This window comes from Eublepharis macularius, chromosome 11 (genome assembly GCF_028583425.1).
Source record: "Eublepharis macularius isolate TG4126 chromosome 11, MPM_Emac_v1.0, whole genome shotgun sequence".
Taxonomy (NCBI): domain Eukaryota; kingdom Metazoa; phylum Chordata; class Lepidosauria; order Squamata; family Eublepharidae; genus Eublepharis; species Eublepharis macularius.
Genome location: NC_072800.1, coordinates 93,020,486 through 93,040,788, shown reverse-complemented (window position 1 = coordinate 93,040,788; position 20,303 = coordinate 93,020,486). Strand labels below are relative to the sequence as shown.

The 20,303-nt window shown below is 48.7% G+C and overlaps 1 protein-coding gene across 1 annotated transcript in view; it reads right to left on the bottom strand.

Annotated features, from left to right (window-relative positions):
• Positions 1-19,564, bottom strand: part of LOC129337978 (D-threo-3-hydroxyaspartate dehydratase-like) — a 32,829-nt gene extending 13,265 nt beyond the window's left edge. The window contains exons 1-4 of the mRNA XM_054992010.1: positions 19,277-19,564; positions 16,961-17,109; positions 14,936-15,216; positions 10,295-10,472 (exon numbers count right to left, since the gene is read on the bottom strand). Of these exons, the coding sequence (XP_054847985.1) occupies positions 10,295-10,472; positions 14,936-15,216; positions 16,961-17,109 (608 nt within the window). The 5' untranslated portion in view covers positions 19,277-19,564. The remainder of the gene's footprint in view (positions 1-10,294; positions 10,473-14,935; positions 15,217-16,960; positions 17,110-19,276) is intronic.
• Positions 19,565-20,303: the final 739 nt, after the last annotated feature.

The following is a 20,303-nucleotide window of genomic DNA, read 5'->3' as shown; positions in this document are numbered from 1 at the left end:
GCAGTGACGGTCATTGCGTTGTTTATGGAAACGTCCTTGATACTGACTGTACTAAACTCAGTAATCCACCTTGAGTCTCAGTGAGAAAAATGGACTAGAACATAAACATAAATCGAGAGGGTGCAGAGGAGAGCGACGAGGATGATCAGGGGTCTGGAGACTGAGCCCTACGAGGAAAGGCCGAGGGCCTTGGGAATGTTTAGTTTGGAGAAGAGGAGGTTGAGGGGGGACATGATTGCTCTCTTTAAATATTTGAAAGCCTGTCATTTGGAGGAGGGCAAAGAGCTGTTCCAGTTGGCAGCAGAGGGTAGAACGCGAAGCAATGGGCTTAAATTACATGCGCAAAGGTACCGGCTGGATATTAAGAAGAACTTTTTCACGGTCAGAGTAGTTCAAAAGTGGAATCAGCTGCCTAGGGAGGTGGTGAGCTCCCCTTCACTGGCAGTTTTCAAGGAGAGGCTGGATGAATATTTGTCAGAGATGCTTTAGGCTGATCCTGCACTGGGCAGGGGGTTGGACTAGATGGTCTGTATGGACCCTTCCAACTCTATGATTCTATGATTCTATGATAAACAAACAAACAAACAAACAAACAAACAAACAAACAAACAAACAAACAAACAAACAAACAAACAAACAAACAAACAAACTGCACATCACATTAAGTACTTTTTCAAGTTCATTCTGAATTTCTTGCCAATGGGTTTCATTTTGCCAACATTCGGGTCCAGCAGTACCTTAAAGACCAACTAGATTTCCAGGGCCTGAGCTTTCGAAACTCAGAGCTCCCTTGCACAGATACCAATTATACCATACTGTTAACAAACCCACCCACCCAGCAAGCCATTACCAGTCATAGCCACGTCAGGCCCCGAGGATCCGTGGCCATATCTTTCTCCTTGGCTAATTTTGGGAGGCCTGCATAAACACAAAGGGTTCCTTTTTTCCCTTGTGGGGAACAAAGATACAGCAGAAGGCAGGAACGATTTCCCCAGGGCTACAGGGAGAAAAGTTTTTTAGGGAAGTGTTTATGCCTTTACAATTAATCACAACCAGCCGAGAATTCAAGAGACAGTTCTGGGAACTTCTGGAGCTGGTGCCCCCCCCCCCTTTGCAGCCAAGCGCGAAACCTCCCCAGCTCTTTGCTCCTGGGTGTGAACGGGGATCTGGCTTTGCATGAGGAGGAGGGAGGGCAGGACGGGGAGGCACTCTAATGATGGGCTGGGGGGAGGAGGGAATGTGGCTATACACCAGCTGCAGCCAGGCAGGGGCTTTGAAGAGCAGCTTCAAAGGCAAGCGAGCTCACCTGAAGGCTTGGGGGGGGGGCACCAAACAGCCCCTCTACCCACCCACCCACCCACCCCCAAAAGCAGCTCAGGAAACAGAGTCCTCTATAACCTCACAGGCTGGGCAATAAAGGTTAGCCAGAGACTTGCATTTATGGCCTTTTAAGTGTAGTGGCCCTACAAGGAGCTCAGAATGTTTGGCCTGGAGAGGAGATGACGGAGAGGTGGTATGATAACCATCTTCAAGTACTTGAAGGGCTGCCATATAGAGGATGGCGCAGAGTTGTTTCCGGCTGCCCCAGAAGGCCAGACCAGAACCAACGGCTTGAAATTAAATCAAAAGAGTTTTCGGCTAAACGTTAGGAAGAACTTCCTGACAGTGAGAGCGGTCCCTCAGTGGAACAGGCTTCCTCGGGAGGTGGTAGGCTCTCCTTCTTTGGAGGTTTTTAAGCAGAGGCTAGTTGGCCACCTGACAGCAAGGCTGATTCTGTGAACTTGGGCAGATCATGAGAGGGAGGGCAGGAAGGGTTGCATCAGTGCTTAGTTCTCGTGGCTCCTTACTTGACCAGGGTAATGCCAATCGCCACTTTGGCGTCAGGAAGCAATATTCCCCAGGCCAGTTTGGCCAGGGATCCTGGAGGGTTTTTTGCCATCTTCTGGACATGGAGCAGGGGGCACTGGGTGTGTGTGTATGTGGGGGGGGGGAGTATTTGTGAATTTTCTGCATTGTGCAGGGGGTTGGACTGGATGACCCTGTGGGTCCCTTCCAACCCCATGGTTCTATGATTCTATGATTCAAGGGAGGGATGGGCTGCCTTCCTCCTCTCTGTATGTGGAGAGCCATTCACAGTCATTCCGGCTGCTCTTCGCATGGATCGGAACTGATCCATAGATTCAATTGTATTAACTGAGGCTTAGAACAGAAATGATCAAGTTCCCACCTAGCGCATTACTGGGCTTTTGCTTGTTGCCCTGTAAGACAGCCACCTCCAGCAGGCCTGTGCAGTTCATTTGGTGGGGCTCATTCTCAGCATAATTTATGATACTATTTTACTATGTTTTAAAATTGTTGTAACCTGCTCTGAGCCCACTTGTGGGGAGGGTGGGCTAGAAGCCTAATCAACAACAACAACAACAACAACAAAATAATAAGGATTGCATCAGAAACACCAGATCCAAAGCCCTCCAAACACCAGAGCCCTCCAAGGTGGGCAGAGAGCTCCAAGAATGGCCTCCTCCTCCTCCTCCTCCACATTCAATATCCGTTTAGTAATTTTTTGGGCACATCAGCCTGCTAGCTGATGTTGCAGCCGGGCAGAACAACAACAACAACGTTGGAAGGGCTCTCCAGGGTCATCTAGTCCAACCCCCTGCACAGTGCAGAAAATTCACAACTACCTCCCCCCCTCCCACAGACAGGGCCGGATCTAGCGCTCCCGGCACCCGGGGCAACGCTTGCCAGCCCTCGTGTGCGCACAGCGCGCACGTGCTCCTGAGGCGGCGTGATGACGTCATTTGGATGACATCATCACGCCGCACGCCATAGGCAGCGCGGGGGGCTGGGAAGCCGCCCGCGCCATTCGCTTCAGAAGCGAATGGCGCGGTCAGCTTTGCAGCCCCCCGCGCTGTCTTTCGCCTGCCCCGTGGGACAGGGGGTGACCGGCTTGCCGCGGGGCAAGCGAATGGCGTGGGCAGCCGCGCTTCCCTTTGCCTGCCCTGAAGGACAGGGGGTGCGCAGCAATCCGGACACCCCCTGTCCCGCGGGGCAAGCGAAAGGCAGCGCGGGAGCCTGTGAGGCTGCCCGCTCCATGCATCTGCCCTGCGGGACAGGGGGCGGCCGGCTTGCCGCGGGGCAAGTGAATGGCGTGGGCGGCCATGCTGCCCTTTGCCTGCCCTGAAGGACAGGGGGTGCGCAGCAAGGCGGCCACCCCCTGTCCCGCGAGGCAAGCGAAAGGCAGCGCGGCTGCCCATGCTGCCACCTGCACGCTCTGAGAGCTGCTCCCAGTGCCCCCTCCCTGGCGGCGCCGGGGGCAGACTACCCCCCCTGCCCCCCCCTAGATCCAGCCCTGCCCACAGACACCCCCAGTGACTCCTGCTCCATGCCCAGAAGATGGCAAAACACCGTCAGGATCCCTAGCCAAACTGGCCTGGGGAAAATCGCTTCCGGACCCCAAAGTTGCAATCAGTATTACCCTGGGCATGTAGGAAGGGCCAGGAGAACTAAGCCCTGATGTAACCCTTCCTGCCCTCCCTCTCATGATCTGTCAGACGGCCATCCAGCCTCTGCTTAAAAACCTGCAAAGAAGGAGAGCCCCCCCCCACCTCCTGAGGAAGCCTGTTCCACCGAGGGACTGCTCTAACCGGCAGGAAGTTCTTCCTAATGTTTAGCCGAAATAACAACAACAACATTCGATTTGTATACAGATGTGAACCCTGGGCCGCTTCTGAGTTAGAGAGCCCGCGTTGCCCCTAGAGGGCATGTAGCTTTGGAATTGGATGGCATCCGTATGCAGATGACATGCAGCTCGATGTCTCTCAATCTAAATGCCCTGGTGATGCAGTAGAGGTTTTGATTCCCTGCCTGACTGCCGTGGTCAAACAGCTGAAAGTGAACAAATCGAAACACAACCCAGACAAGACTGGTGTTAGTTGGGTGGGTCGAGATATTGGAGGACCCTGTGCTTCTAACCTTTGGTGGGGGTTGGTTGACCCTGGCTGACTTGTTTAAGAGCCTGGGGGTTATACTGGATCCAGCACAGCTGCTAGAGATGCATGTTAATGCAGCTGCAAAAAACACCTTCTTTAAACTCCATCTAGCCTGGAAGATGGCTTCTTACCGCGACACAGCTGCTCTGGCCACCTGGATCTGGCCACTCTGTTAACTCAGAGACTCCCATTGATGCAGAATGCTGCAGCTTGGCTATCATCAGGAGATAGAAGAACCGTGAATATTACTCCCATTCTACAGTCACTGCATTGGCTTCCTATCAGTTACCAAGCCCCGTTCAAGGTATTGGCTATCACCTACAGAGCTCTCCACGACCTTGGTCTGTCCTATCTATGAGACCTCCTCTCTCCCTGTATTCCACTATGGCAAATTCGCTCATCTGAACAGGGCCTTCTGCAGGTGCCACCTTGCACACGGGCAAAATTAACAGCAGCCTGTACACGTGCCTTCTCTGTGGTGGCCCCCACTTTATGGAATAGTCTACCCGAGGTCAGGAAAGCTCCCCCTCTCCTGGCTTTCTGCAAACAATGTAAAACTGATGATTCAAGACGGCTCTTTTACTCAGATAAAGAGGGCTGGCTCAAAGGGATGGACCAGTAAAGAGACTGGGAGGGACTAGAGACTTTACTACTATTGCTGTTACTACTGAAGGACCAGAGACACCACTAAGATTGCTATAAGTACGATCCTACTGGGTAGATCCTATATTTAATATGTCAGTCTTAGATTTACTTATGCTCCGTTTCAGCATTTCTTCAACTGATTGGATTTCTACTAGTTTTAAAGCTTTGCAATTTGGATTTAGGAAATTGGAACTGTTCAAGATTTTCTATTCCTTGGCTCAATCATCAACCAACTGCAATGAAGAAATCATAAGAAGATTGAGACTTGGAAGAGCAGCTGTGAGGGAGCTAGAGAAGATCCTTAAAGATAAAGATGTCTCTCTGGGGACCAAGATCAAGATAATCCAAAGTATGGTATTCCTCATGACTATGCATGGATGTGAAAACTTGGACGGTGAAGAAAGCTGACAGGAAGAAAATTGATTCATTTGAAATGTGGTGCTGGAGGAGAGTTTTGTGGATACCATGGACGGCCAAAAAGACAAATAACTGGGTTCTAGATCAAAGCAAGCCTGAACTCTCCCTAGAAGCTAAAACGACAAAACTGAGGCTATCTACTTTGGTCACATCATGAGAAGACAAGATTCTCTGGAAAAGTCAATAATGCTGGGAAAAGTGGAAGGCAGCAAGAAAAGAGGAAGCCGTAAAATGAGATGCCTGGACTCAATCAAAGAAGCCATGTCCTCCAGTTTGCAGGATCTGAGCAAGTCTGTTAATGGATAGGACATTTTGGAGGTCTTTCATTCACAGGGTCGCCATAGGTCGGAGGCGACTTGACGGCACATAACGCACGACCCTAGTACGTTGTTTATCGAGATGTCTTTGAAACTGACAGTACTAACATACTGTGTAATCTGCTTTGGTGGACTATAAGTAAAATAAATAAAATAAGTAAATAAATAAAGCCCTGCAGAAGTTGAGCTTGCTAGATCCAAAAACAGAACCTTGCAAGGATACTCTGCGCCTTGCACTGGCTTGCAACTTCTCTTGGAAATGGGTTCTGTTGCAGCAGGAGAGGAAACCGGCCGTCTTGCCAGACTTTACTGCTCCCCCACCCCCCAAAAAGCTGTATGTTGGATAGGCTGGCCCCAGAAAGAAATAACTGGAATGTTTTGCTTCTCCCTTTCCCCTCCTAGATTAATTTTTTCTTCCAGGCCAGGTGGGAGGACTAAAAGGGAGACTGATGTTGCGAGTACTTAGATTTCTTTGAAAACTGAATGCAATCCCGTAACCCTGGAATTTCTTTGTTTTTAACCAAAGTCATTGTTCAATATAGCCTTCACTACTCTAACTGCCTTCTCAGTTAATGTGGTACCTGGAAGATTCCTTATTTTTTAAAAAATACATCCTTCAACAAACTTGGTACATTTGCAATAAGTTGTTCTACTCTGTTGTAACTTCTTAACATCAGAATACTCAAGGGGCAAATACTTTTGAGTATGGTTGTGTGGTATTCCTGGAAACTACATTTTAAATGTCTTATGTTTATTGTATTTCGATAGTCCTTGAAATGTATATCTTGAATTTTTTTGTTTCCTTTCCTCCTTTTCTGTACCTCATATATATAAGAAACTGAATACAAAGCATAGACACTCCAGGACAAGAGCAATTCTGCCTGTCTTCCTCTGGCTTGGCTCCTCGCTTAGGAGAACTGCTTTGCTCTCTGCTCCCTCCCACTGCACTGCATGCGTGTGATTCAAGGCCTCCGGAGTCCTGCCCCATCCCAGTTTTCCTCTCTCCCTCTCCACCGTCCCTTTGCTTTGCCCCCAACTTGGTGCCACTTCCTGCCTGCAACTAATTTTACATCTGCAGAAACATCTGAGAAAAATTTGCTCTTACAGAACGGGATACATATATATACACACACACACTCAATGCACCAGGTCTCCACGCAAGGGAGCGTGCCTGGTGACAGCCCAGTGCCCTCTAGTGGCCACAGGAGCACATCGCTCAGTGTGTTAAAAAGCGATTACAATTTGAAGAATCACCATCTCAGACGCTGCCCGTCTCTGCTTGCCCCATCTGAAATCTTGCAACACTTGAAAGATGAGCAGATTTATTGTGGTGGGAGGTAGCCCATGAACGCTACAATGCTATCATAAAACTCTTTTCATTGGGTTTTCACGCTCAGGGTGTGTTCAAACACACGAAACTGGGAACCAGTGGGCCCCTGTGGAAGAACTGGTTTGGTCAGGTGTAGCATCTTCTTCCCCAGACTGAGCCTGGGGTGGGACCATTCTCCCTCTCTGCATCAGGGGCTGGTGGACACAGAGCTGATCAGCTAGAACCAGTAAAGTTACTAGTCCCTCCCGAGGAAACTGGAACCTCTCCTTTCCCCCCCCCTTTTTAAAAAATGTAGCATCTCTGTTTTTAATGTTGTAAAAAAGGCAGAGGGCATATAACTGAGCAAATGTAAATATGGCATTTAAGAAAAAGTTGGACCCCCTCCCTGAAATTGTGGAAGGTGGGCCGAGACAGACCACTGAACAAGCCTGCATTTTGTTGGCCTGCATGGCTGTCAAATGAGACCGCAAAGGTTGTGTGGGAATGGCATAAATGGCAGTGCCTTCTAACTGGAATGCAAAGAAGTAGACACAAAGTGTGATGATGCTAATACAAATAAATTTGGGATACACTTTGCCCCAAGATGACAGTTCATAAAGTTACCACAAGTGTGGATGGAGTTTGTTGACTTTTACCAGCACAACCATTGGGGCAACCAGAAACAAACCTTTTGTGCTCTCCCAATATAGCAGGACGTGGGGTCAGGCAATAGGTCTGATCAGGGGTCATTTCCTAGAAAAAGAGCTGGAGGAACTCATTAGCATAACTCTTTAGCATATGCCACACCCCTTGACATCACCAGAACTGTGTCATTAGCATAACTGATTTGCATATGCCACACCCCCTGACATCACCTAGCCTGGAGTTTTGGACCCAATCCTGGCCATTCCGGGCCGAAATTGGACCCAAAATGGCAAAAAGGGGCTGAAGATGGCCAAGGGGCCCAAAATGGTCAGGATCAGGCCGCTGCTGAGTGGGAGAGTGATCCACCACCCATCAGAGGCCCGATCTGGGCCGTTTCGGCCCCAATCCAGGCTGAAACAGGGCCAAAATGGCCAAGTTAGGTGGGCGGGGCCACCTGACATGTGACCTCTTTGGGGAACTGACGGAACTGCATTCCTGTGCGTTCCCCCTCAAAATGAGCCCTGGGTCTGATAAGCAACAGATTCAAAACAAATGAAAAGGGACTTGCTTCTTTCTGCGATTTTGTTGGCTTGCGGAACTCATTGCCACCGAAGGGCATGAGCGTCATGTAATCTGCCTTGAGTCTCATTAAGAAAGGCAGACTATAAGCAATGTAAATAAAATAAAATAAAGGTCAGTGACTGAGATGAGGATTAATTTATAGTCCGCCTTTCTCATTGAGATCCAAGGCAGAGATGACTTTTTGTTTAAAAAAATGTGATATGCTTCCAGACCAACAAGTATGAGAGCTGGAAAATATTACTTTACATATTTCTGTACTGCAAACACTCAGCATCCAAGGATACTTGCAGCAGCTTACATGAAAACAATAGCTAAACACACGCATGTGCAAACACACACACACACCCTGCAGCACAATTAACCAATGTAGAAAATTCAAAACACCCAAAATCTTCACTAACCCAGCACATCTTCTGCTTTCTTAAGAAGGGAGGTGTGCATCACTTTCCTTAAATGTAGGCTTGTTCCAATCTGGAATATACTGTTTTTGTACTCTATATTTTAATAATCCTTGTAGCACACAGTTACATATTTGTCCTGCTCAGGGCTTTTTTTCTGGGAAAAGAGGTGGCGGAACTCAGTGGGTTGCCGTTGGAGAAAATGGTCACATGGCTGGTGGCCCCGCCCCCTGAGGGCAATCTCAACTCCCCTGTCTGGAGATCAGGGGGCGGGGCCACCAGCCATGTGACCTTTTTCAAGAGGTTCCGGAACTCCTTTCCACCGCATTCCTCCTGAAAAAAAGCCCTGGTCCTGCTTGTCCCTCTTTTCTCCCCTTCTTTTTCGTATTCCCTTTTTGATTTAATAAAATTAAAAAAAAGGAATATACTTCTTTAGGAAAAGAGTTACCAAGAAAAGCTGGGGGAAGAAGGATCACGGCTCAACGGAAGAACCCTGCTTAGCAAGAGGAAGGTCTCAGGTTCAGGCTCTGCTGTCGCTAAGTAAAGGCACTCGGGTTCGAGGCACTTGGAAGAGCCTTTCTCTGCCTGAGCCCCTTGGAGAACCTCTACCACCCAGAGGAGTAAAGAGTCCAGTTGCACCTTTAAGACTAACCAAATTTATTGTAGCATAAGATTTCGAAAGCTTATGCTACAATAAAGTTGCATCTGACGAAGAGAGCTGTGGTCCTCGAAAGCTCATGCTACAATAAAGTTGCATCTGACGAAGAGAGCTGTGATGCTCGAAAGCTTATGCTACAATAAAGTTGCATCTGACGAAGAGAGCTGTGGTCCTCGAAAGCTTATGCTACAATAAAGTTGCATCTGACGAAGAGAGCTGTGATGCTCGAAAGCTTATGCTACAATAAAGTTGCATCTGACAAAGAGAGCTGTGGTCCTCGAAAGCTTATGCTACAATAAAGTTGGTTAGCCTTAAAGATGCTACTGGACTTTTTACTATTTTGTGACTACAGACCAGGGCTCATTTCGAGGGGGAATGCACAGGAACGCAGTTCCCCAAAGAGGTCATGTCAGGTGGCCCCGCCCACCTGACTCTTGGCCATTTTGGGCCCATTTCAGCCTGGATTGGGGTTGAAACAGCCCAGATCGGGCCTCTGACAGGTGTTGGATCACTCTCCCACTCAGCAGCAGCCTGATCCTGACCATTTTGGGCCCCTTTCCGGCCATTTTCAGCCCCCTTTTGCCATTTTGGGCCTGATTTCAGCCCTGAATGGCCAGGATTGGGTCCAAAACAGCCAGGATAGGTGAAGCCAGGGGGTGTGGCACATGCAAATCCATTATGCTAATGACACACTTCCGCTGATGGCAAGGGGTGTAGCATATGCTAATATTATGCTAATTAGTTATGCTAATGAGTTCCTCCAGCTCTTTTTCTACGAAATGACCCCTGCTACAGACTAACATGGTTGACATCCTCTGGGTCTACACTCAGAGGAGACCATCCTGGGCTAGATGGACTCTGCTTCGCCCATTCCAAGAGAAGGCGAAAGACCAGGCTGCTCTCGTTCGCAATTCCACAAACAGCAGAGCCTCCCCAGACTATTGTAATGGCTGTACAAGGACTTTGTGCCGAGCGGGTGGGAGGAATGCCTGCCCAGAGGATCCGAGCCATTCAGAAACAAAAACAGCTCTTTGAACTGGGACTGAGAACAAGCAGACAAGCAACGCAGACCTTTCCAAACAGGGGTAATGGAACCTCCGTGTTCAGGGGCAGTGTACCTTTGGTTCCCAGGTACTGGGGGACTAGCAGAGGAAGAGCGCCCCCATCACACCCTTATGGAGAGTTTCCTGGAGGCGCCTGATTGACCAGTGCCGGAAACAGAAGGCTGGACTGGATGGATCTCAGCCTGCTGCACAAAAGCTGTTTCTGTGCAGTGGTTAGAGCGACAAAAGACGGCCAAAAAAGCGGCCACGCAGGCCACGCTCACTCACTTCTCCGTGAACTGCAGGACCAGCTTTGTGGTTGTTTGAGCCACAGATTGGATTTCAGGTACCCCTTGGCAATGGTAAGAGTTTCCGCAATGGGCATACACGCCTGCCAACTCCGTAGATCCCGTTGCAATTGCCTTGGCCAGCTCGAGGGCGGCTGGGTCGGTATGCCTTAAGCCAGCTGGAAACAAGCGATTGAGAAACGGGTCAGCGAAGCATAGATTCATTCCAAGAGTTTCAGATGAGTAGCTCTGTTGGTTTGTAGCAGAAGAGCAAGATTCAGGTCCAGTAGCACCTTAAAGGTTGACTAGATTTCCAGCGTATGAGCTTTCGAGAGTCAGAGCTCCCGTCGTCAGATATCCTTTGTATCTGACAAAGGGAGCTCAGATTCTCAAAAGCTCATCTGAACAAAAGGAGTTCTGACTCTCGAAAGCTCATACCCTGGAAATCTAGTTGATCTTTAAGGTGCTACTGGCTATTCCAAGAGTTTAGCACAGTGTGGCTCAGTAGGCCATGCAACGTAGCGTAACGCCACGTAGTGGCAGTTGTGAACATTTCTAGGAGCTTGAAGGGACAAGAGACAGTAATATTATTAAATCCCCTGACAAACTTAATGTGAAATATGTAGGGATTGGAACACAATATTTCCCCCTTTTTACTTATTATCTAATAAATGTTCTCTTTCTTGCATCGTTGGCTATTTGTCCCTTTTTGTACAGGGCAAGGAATGGGCCAAGCCGGAATCTGTACCCAGCCCCAAAGACTTTGCAGGTCCCTGCCAGGAGAGGACACTGGAGCCTTCTGGTGCCTTAGCAATGACTGGTTTACAAATATGTAAGCAGAGCAGGAATTACAGGGGCACAGAAGCAAGCAGAATGTCCCTGTGTGCTCCTGACAGCTCTAACCCATTCCCGCAGGCTAGGCCTTCCAAATGCTATTAGTAGGCCTGCCAGTTGATGGCTGGCAACCAGCAGGGGGTGGGAACTGGGGCAGGGGGGGAATGGGGCCACGCTGGCAGCAGGACATCACGTCCAGCAAATACCAGAAGTGATGCTACATCACCCACATGACGTCGAGGTGATGCCGTAAGGTATGGGGGAAACTCTACAGTGAAATAGATTTGCCCAAATCCTGGATCATACCGTGTCATCATGCTCACAACATGGTGTTACGCCAACTGAGGTCACGCTGTTTTTTTAGGTTTTTTAAACAACATAACAACCGGAAACAATAATCAATACAATATAAACATATAATAAAAAACAGTGTTAATATGCCATTAGGCTATGACATTATTATAACAACCAAGTGGCATATAAAAGACAACAATTTAATAAATGGCTATAGCTTTTAGTTTATCTGAGACTAGGTCCAGGTGTTTAGAATGAGTTTCCCTGAATTCCAAAAAAGGCAACCATTTTTCATAAAAATTGGAATGGAAGTTCTGGTTTTCAGTGAGTAAGATGCGGTCTGTGATTTTTTCCATGATGAGGAATTCCCACATTTTATTGAACCATTATATGAGAATGGGACTATTGATTTCCAGAATTTGGATATAGTGGCTGTAGCAGCGCTTAGCACGAGTGTAATTCGATCTTTACGTATTTTGGGGATGTCTGGATTATCCCATAAATTTAGAAGCGCTATTTCAGGACGTAATATGGGGAGACAAACTTAAATATCTAGCTTCCCTTGCATTTAAACAGAAGGAGCGTAATCTCTACAGTATGGCATTTTTGCAAATATTGCTTTTCCATAAAAATATTTATACTATATATACTATCATATACTTTAACTATATATGGTAAGTTTAGCCAATGTACACTATTTAAGCATATGTCTGGTGAAGGAAAAATTAACCTAAGCAACACAACCCCCCCCCCAACCCGCCCCCCATTCGTGCCTCTTTTATGAAGCAGATACTCGTATATACCACCCTGAAAGGATGAAAGCGTAGGACCATTTTTGAAAGCTTTTTCCTCCTGCTGGCCCTCAGCGGGCTGGACAGGCAGCAAGAAGCAGTCTCAAAAGGTCTCCCTTGCTATTAGCTATGACAGGGGTGGGCAATTGTTTTGGCTTGGGGGCCACTTTGTGGGAGCGGAGGTTAGCGGAGGGCCGCACCTTTTAAAATGATTGCATTCATTAGTTAACTCTGCATTTCAGAAAAGGTATAAATTGTATCATAAAAATCAATAAATATAAATTAAATAAAATAGTGGTGGTTTTATTCAATTTATTTATTGCGCTAATTTCATATCATCTATAGCTGCAAGCACATTTAATTTTAGAATCAGTTTTATCTCGGTTCAAGGCGGATTTTTCTGTCTTGGCGGGCCACAAAAAAGTCTGTAGCGGGCCGCATGTGGCCCGCGGGCCGCAATTTGCCCACCCCTGAGCTATGACAAACTAAAGGGATTTTTATGTTCACAGGCAGTGGGGAAGCAGATTGGGAGGTGTCTGGCTTGGTGTGATCTGGCAGGCCAGACTGTATCCTAACTGCGAGCCAGTTCTGCTTCTCAGATAAAACCCCCAAATGGCAACAAAACAAAACAAAAAAGCAGACCCAGAGCAGAACCACAAGTGACAAAAGGCACAGATTGGACACTTGTCAGCTTCCCTCAAGTTTTGATGGGAAATGTAGGCAGCTTGGCGGAATGTTGGACAAGTGACAGTCGAAAAGTCCATTGGACAGCAGTCGGAGAGCGAAGCTGCGAGACCAGGACGCCTACATTTCCCATCAAAACTTGAGGGAAGCAGACAAGTGTCCAATCTGTGCCTTTTGTCACTTGTGGTTCTGCTCCCAGTTAAGCCACGTGGAAGAAAGTCCCTCCCATGCTTCCTTCTGACCAGAAGAAAACAGGGCAGGGGAATGGGGAATGCAGCACCTCCCAGCAATGCTGATAGGGCAGTGGTGAGGAAGGAAGGGGTCTGCCCAGCTCTTCCTGTCTAATAAACAACATTTGCTTCTGCAAGGCTACTCAGCTCCCAGTGGGGCCAGCTGTGCCCAAGCAGGCAGGCTCATGACTTTAAAACATTTGCGTTCCTCAAAATGGCAGCCTGAAGAAGCACAGGCACAGCGCATGGAGGACCATCTGTGGTGGTTCCGAGAAACAAGAGTCAGAAGCAATAACCAGACACTATGAAAAGTCTGTCTTCAGCTAGTACCTGAAATGCAAGAGGGCAAGTATCCCATAATTCGATGCAAGGTGAGTGTTAAGGGTTTTTAGGGACCCCTCCTCAAAAATCTCATATGTGAGCATTCATTCTCTCAAGGCACCTACAGAAGAGACAAATTTTGCCTTGGTAGGCAGATTCTTTCCCCCAATTTTAGAGATTAAGCTGCAGGTCAACTTAGTCTTACAGTGAGACGAGATAGTTCCTTTGAACTATAAACGTTTCTCTTGTTTTCACTTTGCAACTAAGTTTTAGCCTTGGATGAACGGTTTCCCAGGGAGGTCTCGAACCCATAACAGAAGTGTGGCTCCAAGCATTTAAGATGTTTGTATTACAATAAGATCTGACTGTCCTGTCACTCAGTGTCATATATCCTTCTGGGAAATGTAATTTTGAAGAACTGTTTGTATTAACCTTCTTGATAATTTATTCTGTAAACAATTAGCACTAAAAGTATATAAGGTTCTTTGATATAACTGGTCTTCAAGCATATATTCTAGATAGGATATGCGTCTGAGTTTTATTAGCAAATAAAGCTCATCTCTCTTTAAAGATCACTGTTTGGTGCCTTAATTAATTGAGGGTATTGGCTGAAAAGGAAAATAAATTGGGAAACAGAATACTTTAAAATCAAATTCCCTTTCAGTGGGAATTCCTCGATTGAGGGGCCACAGTGGAGAAGGTCCTAATTCTGGTAGCCACCTCCTTTACTCCTGAAAGAGGACCACAAAGAACAAGTCTTCGACGAGGACCTTAACAACTGGACAGGTTCATGTGAGAGAAGGTAGTCCTTAAGGTTCCTCCAAAGCTCTCTCTGATCCTGCCCTGGTTCCACCTTCAGGGCCAAGCTACAAGTGCTTTTTTAACGTGTCGAGGATGCAATGTTACCTGGGAACTGTAGTTGAAAACAGTGTTATGTCCCTAGCACAGGGAGACAGGGAAGAACTTTTCAAAGACAGTTTTCAAAGAGAGCCACACGGGATTGCTGGGGGAGAGGAACTTTGCAATTGTCTTCTTGCAATCTCAATGGAGAGGGGGATACAGGACCCTGTCCCTAGCGTGAGGAGGCAGTGGAGGGGCAGGGCTGGTAGTTCATCTCTCAGCTGAGATTGCAAGAAAACAATTGCAACATTCCTCTCCTGCAGATCCCGTGCGGCTCTCTTTGAAAACTATCTTTGAACAGCTCTTCACCTCCCCATGCTAAGGACATAACACGGTTTTCAACTACAGTTCCCAGGTAACATTGGATCCTCGACACTTTAAAAAAGTAGCTTGGCCCTCAGTTTCTACCCCTATTCTTTCCCCTTTTTTTCCAGATCTCTTCAAGCTCCACCCTTCAACCATCAGGTTCCAGTCTGGCTCTACACCTTGGCCACACTCCATGGTGGCAGTGGTAGAGAAATTTTGGAATTCTAATAAGGCAACCCTACTGCAGCAATGCTACCCCTTCTCAGGACAATCCGTAAGTACCTCGGTTGTTCTCGCAGTCAATCTTCAACCACACTTTCCAGCGCTTGCCCTGATGCAAGGGTCTTCTCTTCAGCAAGGCCAGGGCTTCGGGGCTGTCCACCAGAACATGGAAACTTTCCAGTTTCTCCGCCAGGGCAGCGCACTCTGCCACCTTGTCAAAGGGCAGCGGGTAGGCATAGAGGATGTCATCAAAGCCGCCATCGGCAAAGAAGCGGGCCTCCGCCAGAGTGGAGACGACAATCCTTCGCCTCGAGCCCCCTGTCATGAGGTCTCCCCCCTCCCTGAGGAAGAAGCAAAAGGCAGATTTATCAGCCGTTGGCGGGAAGCAGTTTCTTAAAGGGTGCATTCACACAACACACTTAAGCTGACTTATTCTTACTACCATTGAAGCCAATGAGAAGATAAAACATGAAGCAGTGCCTGATCAGACCGTAGTTTGGCATCCCATCTCACACAGCGGCCAATCAGATTTCCTCGGAAGGCCTGCAAGCAAGACACTGAGGGTAAAAAGCCTCCCCTTACGGGTCTGGACAAAACATGCCTAAGGGGTCTGTTACAGGACACTTGTGTGAGATGGTACATCAGCGCCAGAGGGAGAGGGAGAGGGAGAGGGAGGGGCTACAGCTCAGTGGAAGGGCATCTGCTTGGCATGGAGAAAGCCCCAGGTGCAATCTCCAGCACCTCCAGTTAAAAGGACCAGCCAGCAGGTGATGTAGAAGACCTCTACCCGAGACCCTGGAGAGACACTGCCAGTCTGTGCAGACAACGCTGACCCAGAAGGACCGAACACGCAGGCAGCTTCCCGTGTGTTCATGTGTCTATGCGTTCAAGGGAGAGAGAGCACAGCCTGGTGGCTGAGAGACTGCACTATAAACCCCTCTGGCTCCTGCCACGAACACAAGAAGTGATTTTGGGCGACTCTTTTTCTCTCTGCCGATCTGAAATACAGGCACGAAGCTACACTACCTTGCAGGTTTATCGTCAGGACTGCAACAACATAACACACATGAAGAGCTTTGAACTGTTTACAGGGTCATTGAAGATTTTTATTTTTTAAATCAAATATTTCCTTATGCTTGTATACTGGAAATATCTGAGCGTCAACCAAGATGTGATGTTGTAAGGTTTGTGAACGGTTCTCCAGACTGGTTTTCCCAGTGGCTGGCATCCGCCCATGCTGCCCTCAGCTGGGCCAAGTCAAACCCCTAATTTGGCAGGCAAGACTTGAAACCCACAGATTTGCATTGCTAAGAAGTGGGGGCACCCCAAAATATGCTCTGGACCACCCTACATCATACAACTCCAGACTGTGGGGCTTATACCCTGCATGGTGACACATACTGCACCCCAGTCCCAAGCTTGGTTTTGGGGTCAAGATCTGAAAGCGGGGGGGGGGGGGGAAGCCCAGGAATCCTATAGGCTAATAATGCTGAAGCAATAACAGGCACAGTGCGCAGGTGCCCTTAGCTAGGGGCAGCCTGGGCCCAGCACCTCGCTTGGGGTGACAAAATATCCTGAACTGGCCCTGCTGTTGGGGATGCTGGAAAGCCAAGTTGGCCATAAGCTTTCGAGAGCCACAGCTCTCTTCGTCAGTGTAGCACAAGCTTTCAAGAACCACAGCTCTCTTCGTCAGATGCATGGAGGATATGAAGAAACTGGCTAGAGATATATGGGTGGTGACCCATATGGGTGATGACCCTCACCACCCATAGATGTCTGGCCAGTTTCTTCATACCCTCCATGCATCTGATGAAGAGAGCTGTGGTTCTTGAAAGCTTATGCTACAATAAAGTGGGTTGGTCTTAAAGGTGCTACCGGACTCTTTACTAAGTTGGATAAAGGAGATCGAGGATTGGAGGTGACCTTGGAGCTGTAAGCATTTGGCACCTCTCCCCAACCAGCCAGCTAGAAATCATACGGTGTTCTCTAAGAACGCAAAAACGGTGTTTCCGGCCTTGTGTGTAGGATGTGGCCCATGCTCAGAGAGAAGGAGCAGGACGGGTGAGCCGAGAGGGCTCCACTCACAGGGTCTTGTGGGTTTTCATGTGAGGCCTCAAGCTCACACCGAGTGCCCGGAAGCGCTCCGTCATCTGCTGCACGTTCCTCTTCACCACGTCGAGGTCCACAGTGAATGCTGGAGTCCGAAGCTCCTCTACGCGTTGTCCCGACAGCATCTAACGGAAGAAGAAGAAACAGGGAAGGAGCCAAGAGGCGAAGCTCTTGGGGGACATCTGATGTCTTTCGCATTCCAGCTGTCTGGGGCTGGAGACAGCAGGGGCTGTGCCCCACACGTGCTACAGCTACGCAGCTCTGCCCTCGGAATGGAAGAGGTTTCTTAGAGCGGAACCACAAGTGACAAAAGGCACAGGTTGGACACTTGTCAGCTTCCCTCAAGTTTTGATGGGAAATGTAGGCAGCTTGGCGGAATGTTGGACAAGTGACAGTTTAAAAGTCCATGGGACAGCAGTCGGAGAGCCAAGCTGCAAGACCAGGACGCCTACATTTCCCGTCAAAACTTGAGGGAAGCTGACAAGTGGCCAACCTGTGCCTTTTGTCACTTGTGGTTCCGCTCTTATTTTATGAAGGGCAGGAGGGCGATTTGGCTGCGACATCTGTCACCCTATTGATTCGGCTGATCTGGCTGGCTAGGCGGGTGTCCCCTTCTGCCCTCACTGCTCTTTGTGCGTCCCTTCCGAAACTGCGTGCTCGGTGGAAGAGGATGACCATAGAAGGAGTGCACCGTTCTTCGGTCAAGGGTATACGATAGCTGCGCTCCTCTGCCAGAACCTCCAAACGAGCTCAAGGTCCATTTGTAGAACAAGACCAGTGAGATCCACAGAAGTTATAGAGGATGGGTCAGCCGGCAGTTGCCGTTTGCTTTGGAGTGGGCTTCAGAGAGAGGGGAGATGCCACACCCTTCTCCACGCATGCCAAGAGGAGGAGAATTCTCTCGTTTGTGCCAAATGCTAAAGAAGGCGAGAATTTCTTTTGTGGTTCAGGAGAAAGGACAGTTTTTTCTTGTCCTTTCAATGCCACATTGCAAATGAGAGTTCTCAGAAAAGCGCTGTTGAGTGTTCCCAGAGGGCCCCAAGTGAGCAGATTGGTGAAGGCCCGCCTTCCAATTATTCTTTTCCTATCCCTGTGAGAATGGATGGATGTGGTCATCGGGTACCTCTATTTGTTGCAACTAGGCTTGGGGTCTTGGAGATCTCCCAAATTACAAGTGATATCCAGACCACAATGATCAGTTCCCCAGGAGAAAATGGCTCATTTGGTGGGTTGACGCCATGGTATTATACCCCACTGAGGTCCCTCCCCAGGTTTCACTCTCAAATCTTTGACAAGTTCCCAACCCAGAGATGCAACAGATAGAGTGCCCGGGGAGATCTGTTTCAGCTGCTGTAGCTTAGTGTTTAAGTGGTTGGGCTGTGAATCAGCACTCTGCTGGTTCGAATCCCACTCCTGCCATGAGCTCAGCAGGTGGCCTTGGGTCAGCCACTCCTCTCAGCCCAGTTCCCCAGCTGTATTGTGGGAACAACAACAACACTGAGTATGTTCACCATTCCGAGTGTGGCACTAATCTGGCTAGAAGAGCAGTATATCAGTGCAGTTATTTTAAGAGAGCTGCTGCCCCCTAGCGGTTAAGTGGTTGGGTTGCAAATCAGCACTCTGCTGGTTCGAATCCCACTCCTGCCATGAGCTCAGCAGGTGGCCTTGGGAAAGCCACTCCCCGCAGCCCAGCTCTCCAGCTGTATTGTGGGGTTAACAACAGGGGCCTTGTTCACAACTCTGAGTAGGGCACTAATCTGTCCAGAAGAAAGGTATATAAATACAGGCTGTTGCTGTTATGGGCAGCTCTGTTGGTCTGCAGTAAGAAGAGCAAGATGCGGGTCCAGTTCCACCTTAAAAATGAACTAGATTTCCATGAGGTTTTGAGAGTCGACGCTCCCTTTGTCAGGTTCTTTTGGATCCAATCTTGCTCAGCCACGAAGCTCCCTAGCTGTGCTGGGGTCAGCCGTGCGCTCTTGACCTAACCCACCTCTCATGGTTGTGGGGGCATAAGAGGCAGAAAGGAGAGCCAGGGGCCACCCTAAGAATGAAGCATGATTCACAGAACTAGCCTGGATGGGAAGGAGAACATTGGCTGGCCGGCCAGCGACGCGCAGAACGGGGCTTTAGCGACGACAAACTCACACCAAAGAATCCACACGCGCCAATGTTTAACGCGCGACAAACGGAAACACGCGGGTCTTGCGCAGGTCTGCTTGCCTCCCGCGTGGCGTTCGGGGAATGGACACGAACCCTTTTTAACTTTGGGGAAAAATAAAAATAAACGGCTACCTTTTCTTGCCGCCGCCCTCACCGCGTTCCAGCGCTGGAGTCCCTCCTGGGGCAAAGTCCACTTTTGGAGCGCACAGAGCCGGGGTGATAGGCGGGGGCTGGGTTCACACGAGGAGTCGGGCAGGCTGGCTTAAGCCTCGGGCCGCTGCTCAGGCTGCAAAAGCTCACCCGGGGTGGGGGGCAGCTGCATACGAGCAGCTGGTCGAGGGCAAAGGGGGGTCCTGCCCAGATGGATTTTGCAACCTGCTTTTCTGAGCAAGCTTAGAACTTGCAAAGTTTCTGCCAACTAGAGGGCGTGGGCGGGGGTGGGGGAACGGTGCTTTAAAAAAAAAAGAATCAGTTTGCATAATAAAAAATGATGCCAAATATGGGAGACTGTATTAAAAGCCTCCAGAGCGCCAGGCTGGCTTTAGCCGATGCAACCACCGACCCGAGCAGTATTTCCTAGCCGCTGATGGGCAGCCAGCTTTTTAGCCCCGGCCCTGCGCCCGTGCGCGGCGACGCGCAAGCCCCGCGGTAGCCCTTTTCTTGCAACCCGGGCCCGAAGGAGTTAACCCTCGCCCGGGCTCCGTTCTCTCGGCCCCGCCTTTTCCCAGGGCTGAGTTGGCATTAATGCGCATGCGTTTGCAACTCCATGGCGCTGCCTAAGGCATCTTCTTGATATGGAGCCCGGCAGGTTTGCTGACAGCGCCGCCTGCAGGCCGGAGGTGGGAGGGGAGGCTTAGAGCTGCTTATGCGGTTTTAGCATTTCTTCAATTCTCTATTAGATACCTGCAAGTTTTAAAGTTTTGCTAATTTGCGTTTATATACCCAATTAGGTTGCTTATTGAAAAAGCTTTGACCCTACTGACTCACACTGTATAATCCGCCTTGAGTCTCAGTCAGAAAAGTGGACTACAGATAAATAAAATAAAAATATGTCGGTAGAGTTTTATAGTTTTATATAAACTACATTTATAATTGTTTTGATTTTAACTGATGTAAATTGATTATTGTGAAAGGCTCCAACCTCTTAACTGAAGTGATA